Source organism: Oryzias melastigma, linkage group LG5 (assembly GCF_002922805.2).
Source record: "Oryzias melastigma strain HK-1 linkage group LG5, ASM292280v2, whole genome shotgun sequence".
NCBI lineage: Eukaryota > Metazoa > Chordata > Actinopteri > Beloniformes > Adrianichthyidae > Oryzias > Oryzias melastigma.
The window spans coordinates 29797394-29803003 of NC_050516.1; the positions used below are offsets into that span (position 1 = coordinate 29797394).

The 5610-nt window shown below is 36.9% G+C and overlaps 1 protein-coding gene across 2 annotated transcripts in view; it reads right to left on the reverse strand.

Annotated features, from left to right (window-relative positions):
• Nucleotides 1–5610, reverse strand: part of slc38a3b (solute carrier family 38 member 3b) — a 46920-nt gene that overhangs the window by 9603 nt on the left and 31707 nt on the right. For both annotated transcript variants that reach the window (XM_024269299.2, XM_024269298.2), the window contains one exon: nt 1006–1064. In XM_024269299.2, the coding sequence (XP_024125067.1) occupies nt 1006–1064 (59 nt within the window). The remainder of the gene's footprint in view (nt 1–1005; nt 1065–5610) is intronic.

Below are 5610 nucleotides of genomic sequence, written 5' to 3' on the forward strand. Positions count from 1 at the left end.
TGTATTTTTTTCTGCTGCTTATTGGTTTGATACAGAGCCCTTAAATAGACATTAAATAAAAGAAATTGCCTAAAAATACATAGACAGTTATCCATATTTTTTTTTATTTCAGATTTGTTCTGGTTAGTGACTGGTGCGCACCAGATAGTAACTGAAAAAAAATGTTTTAATAAAAATTGAAGTAAAAAAAATATAAATAGAAAATACTACCTGGTGCATTAGTAAATATTTTTTTTATTTACTTTACTTTAAGTTTCTTTAATTTTTGTAACTTCAATTTTATTTTCTTCTATGTCCCTTTAGGGGTCCCGTACTTTTGGGAGTAATACAATAAATATTTTTAAAAACATGTTTTTAAAATGTTCCCCACCATTCAGTTGAGCAGGCAGTTATAGGGTCAAGACATCAAATGTATAAATGTATGTCGCCTAAATGAATATGTAAATATTTTAATTTGTATTTATTACCAACATTGCATTTAGTGCTGCGCAATATTCATCACAGCAGTGGAAACACTGGTATGACACAATCTGTTTTTTTTTTTTAAATGAGTGTATTAATGTCTTTTGTATGGTTTTATGGACTAAGAGTCTGTAATTAAAGTGTATCTTGTCTTATCTAGTACAAACCCAAACATGAAGACATGACTACTGACGTTTTTGTAGAACTCTTCACAATAAATCAACCTTATTTCTCAAAATTCTAAGTGAGAAATCCACAGACACTGTTCCTTATAACAATCATCCTAAATGCATTCGCTGGTAGCTCCTCCCACATGCAACCGTAGCGTCAAGTTCAAGACCATATTTTTTGAAAGGTGATGAATTGGGTTCAGTGTGAATGCACCTTCAGAATGACAAAATTCACCGTATCAAGCATCAATTCAAAACAAGACCATGGGGTAGGAAAAATTCAAGGGTGGGAAAAAGGACCGGTGTGCCAGGCCGACATGCCAGAATAAATGAGGCTCTGTGTGAAGAATAGCTACGATGATGGGCCACTTACTGCAGTGAGAAAGAACACCATGCAGCTGAGAGAAAATCCACTGGTGTAGCCAAGGTAACCTGGAAAAAAAAAAGACACTCAATATCAACAACTTGTTAAACTGCAGCACTTGTTCTTTGAAAGCGCTCCATTAGCAACAATGAAGCCTGTCAGATTTATAGGTAAAGCAGTGGCTCCAGCTCGGTAATGAATATGCTGTAAGAGAATCCTGCAGAGTGTCCAGGACCCATGAGGACAAAAACATGTTTTTACTCTGTGATAATGAACGGATTAGGCCTAAATCGGGAAAGTAATTATCAAAGAGAACATTAGGAGCACCTGCTGATTTCCTGGCTGGTGACAGGATAAAAACACACTAATTGCTGGATGCTAGCATTCCCATCAAAGTGTCATTGTGTAAGCTAGCTAAATGCCAAATGCGTTTTTCATCAAAAAGCTCCAAGAATGTGCACTGGAGTTAAAAAGGTGGTAAACACTCTTCAAATATTAGATCATAAAGGCATACATGCCATCAGAAGTCATCTTCAAAATTAACTGGATTTTACTTTATTTTTTCCCTTTATTTAAATTGATAGACACAACTTAACATAAACTATCAAATTGTCTCTGAAAAAGAGGAAAGAAGTCTGTAATGTTCATCATAGATGCACGCATGAGACAGATTAAAACAAAAAACAAATAATCCATCAGATTATTTTTATCATTTATAGTTTATGTGGTGGAGAAATTATGTTTTTGGTTGATGACAAAAACTCAGTTTAATACTTAGTAATTTAACCCTGATTGTTAACAAAAGAGGTCAAACATTTCCTGTCGCTCTTCACCAGGTTTACACTGTGGCTGCTATTTTGGTCCATTCTCTCATTCAGATCTTCTTAAGAGCTGTGATGTTTTGAAGCTGTTGCTGGGCAACACAAACTTTCAACTCCCTCCACAGATTTTTTTAGAAACTGACTAGCGCAGGGGTCGGCAACCTTTAACAGTAAAAGAACCATTTGGGTTTGTTTTCTAATGATCAAAACCTAGAAGGAGCCGTATAGTCTTACTTTAGCCTTTAATAAACTTAGATTTGCATCCTTGACCATCTTTTCGGTTTTTTTTTTGTTTTGTTTTTTAAATATTATATTATGTCTATTTTTTGCCACAAAAAAAATAAAAAAATATAAAAAGAAACTAGCATTTTTTAAAATTTGATTTTTTTAACGTTTCACCTTGAACTTTATAGAGGCCAAATTAGCGAAAAAGCTAGCTCCTTCCCTAATTACTAGCTGAACTCCAAATTAGCATAAATTTCCTCAGTAAGTTAAATCATCCAAAAATGTTAGCATGTCACTAAAATAAAAGCTAAACTCTAAATTAGCCTAAAAAATCTAGTAAATAACAAATTACCAAAAAATTTTAGCATGTTGCTTAAATATTAGCTTAACTCCAAGTTGGCATAAAAAATGTAATTAGAGGCCAAATTTGACCAAATAAAAAAGCTAGCTCGTTTCTCAGATACTAGCTGAACTCCTAGATGGCCTAAAATTCCTTAGTAAATTAAATTAGTCAAAAAATTTAGTCTGGTTCTAAAACAGAAGCTAAATTCTAAATTATCCCCAAAAACTTCATTAGATAACGAATTAGCTGAAAACATCAGCACGTTTCTAAATAATTAGCTAAATCCCACAGCATAAAATTCCCCAGTAAACTAAATAAGTCAAAAACAGTCTAAAATAGAAGCTAAACTCTAAATTAATCTAAAAACTCCAGTAGTCAACAAATTAGCCAAAAATGTCTGTATGTTGTTAAAATAATAGCTAATCTCCAAAATTTTTGAAAATTATTATTTTCTTTTTCTTCAGCCAGAGAGCCACGATGGAGAGATAAAAGAGCCACATCATAAATCATAATTAAGCGAATGAACATAAATCAATAAGTATGAACAATACTTTGATTTACAGCAAATACATACAAATTTCTGCCGCAGCACTAGCGCTCATCATCTATCAAAGAGGACGGCGGCGTCTTCTTCAGGCCATGGAGCGGCTAGCTATGTGTAAGCGGCTATGAATGAAACCATTTTGGGAATTGTGATTTTACACAGGAACTGTGGAGCCAACAATTCTGCATAATATGTTCAACTTTAGATGAGCTGTGATGCTGTGGGACCTTTTGTGGCACCCGCTATGCGATCTAAAAGGCAACCAGTTCCTACCAAGAAGCGCATTGCATGACACGTGACTCATTTAATTTGGAAAAAGTGTTTCCGTTGCTGCAAAATATTTCATTTCGATATACTTCAAAAATCACCTCCTCCACCTCCTTTTCCAATAAATGCTTGCCTTTTGGCTAATTTATTATTGCAAATCCAAGTTGTGGAATTTCATAGGTATTCTATCTTAGGATCATTTGCACCCAAACAGGTGAGATCTTGGATGGAGTTCCAGGTGGAGGGAGATTGCTGTTTGCTTATGTCATGGAGCAACCTGCTGCCGTTATCCAGCGTGATCACGGTCGTGGTCTTCCTGTCGTCCGCGGACGACAGGAAGACCACGACCGTGATCACGCTGGATAACGGCAGCAGGTTGCTCCATGACAGCTTATTGTGTATTTTGGTTCATCCCAGTCTTGTTCAGGTGTACAATCTTGTCCTTGGTGTCCTTCGACAGCTCTTTGGTCATGGTGAAGAGGTTACAGTCTGACTATTAAATGGTGTGTGTAGCAACTTTATTCCAAAATGGATGTTACCATTCGGCAAAATTATTATCGCAAATCCAAGTTGCGCAATTTCAGTGAATGGAAACACGGCTACTGATAAAAGGAAGTTTTACCCAAAATCTGAACTTTTTTTTTTTTTTTTACAAGAATCACTTGTCCTATCACTATGCAGAAAATTCCCCTCGAAGCCTAAGGTTTCCACCCCAATGCTTTATCATGTATCATGTTGCTCAGCATTTTCCCTTCTCCAAACACAGAGAGTGGTGTTTATCCCAAAGAGTTCTATTTTGGCTCCATCTGACCTCATGACTTTCTTCCAGTCCTCCTCTGGATTGTCCAGATGGTATTTGAAGAACTTTAGACAGGGCTGGACATGTGTTGGCTAAATGTGCTAAACGTGTAAATATGAAGAAGTTAACAAAACATACCAGGACCTACCCACTCTCTATGTACACAACCACAAAAAAAAAAAAACGGCAGGTGAGCAGGTGCTCTATCAACCCCCCACCCTCCAATCATGTGACATTGCAACAACAATGAAGGCTACAGTATGTGAACAGGTGTCTTTTATGTAGATAACCAGTTCAAACAGGTTACATTAATAGAGGTAACTAGTAGAGGACAGAAGCGCTTTTTAAAAACGGTAACAGGTCTGTGACGACCACTATGACTTGTTATGAACTTAATACCTATTCTCTGCACCCTGTGTTAGGGGGCAGAGTTATCCGCGAATATGCCGAATCTGCGAATACGGAGAAACCCCCCACCCCTATAGCCAAAGAATGTCTGATTCCGGTTCATACTCGTCAAAAACACTTGATCATACTTTGTAAAACATTTGTTAAAAAAGACTGGAGTTATGTCAAACACAAAGATTTATTTTTTAAAATTCAGAACAAAAAGTTTACAGCAGCTGCAGCAACGGCGAATTTCATGATCCAGATGCGAAGTGTCACTCTGTACCTTATAATCAGGAGTGCGCGCTTCATCAAATAATGAACATCTGCTCCGGATGATAATTATCTTCTATGATTATCTTCTTCAGCATATCAGGATTTTTATTCAACTGCTTCTGAGTCAGCTGAGGCCATGGGGCCGCTCCTCTCGCTGAGGGGCGGGAGAGCGCGCACAGTGCTTCCCCGCCCCTCCGTACTCTAGAGGGGGCTCCGCCGTGCGGATGTCATGGAGCAACCTGCTGCCGTTATCCAGCGTGATCACGGTCGTGGTCTTCCTGTCGTCCGCGGACGACAGGAAGACCACGACCGTGATCACGCTGGATAACGGCAGCAGGTTGCTCCATGACAGCGGAGATACACCTCAGCGGCGTAGCATCTCCTTCAGATAAAAAGATTTCATACAAGCGTCTTGACTTGTCTGACTTATTGTGACAAACCGTAAAAGTCACAGGACTGAAAGAAATTCTTTGAGTAAGTGAAACTGCAAATAAAGAAATGTAAATTAGCGGGTAAAAAAAGTATATAAATAAATTCATTAAAATGTATTCAATGTGATTTCCTGGATTTTTTTTCACATTTTATTCGACAGTTAAAATGTATCTGTGATGAACATTACAGACTTTTTTGTCTTTTTATATGAAACAACCTGCAGAAACATTAACTGACAAATACTTCTTTGCTCAACTTTATACTAAAGTTAAACCACATCTGTGGCAGTAGATGTCACTCTTTTTATTGTCTGCTTACTTTATATAGTTTAACTGTTTTATTCTTTATTTATAACAAATAAATGAATATATATATATATATATATATATATATATATATCTGTGTGTGTATACATGCATACATGTGTATATACATACCAGTGGCGGGCCGTCAGGGCCTGCAAGGCCTTCTCTGCTGGCCTAAAAATATCTGAATCACAGACTGATATTAATTATTATTT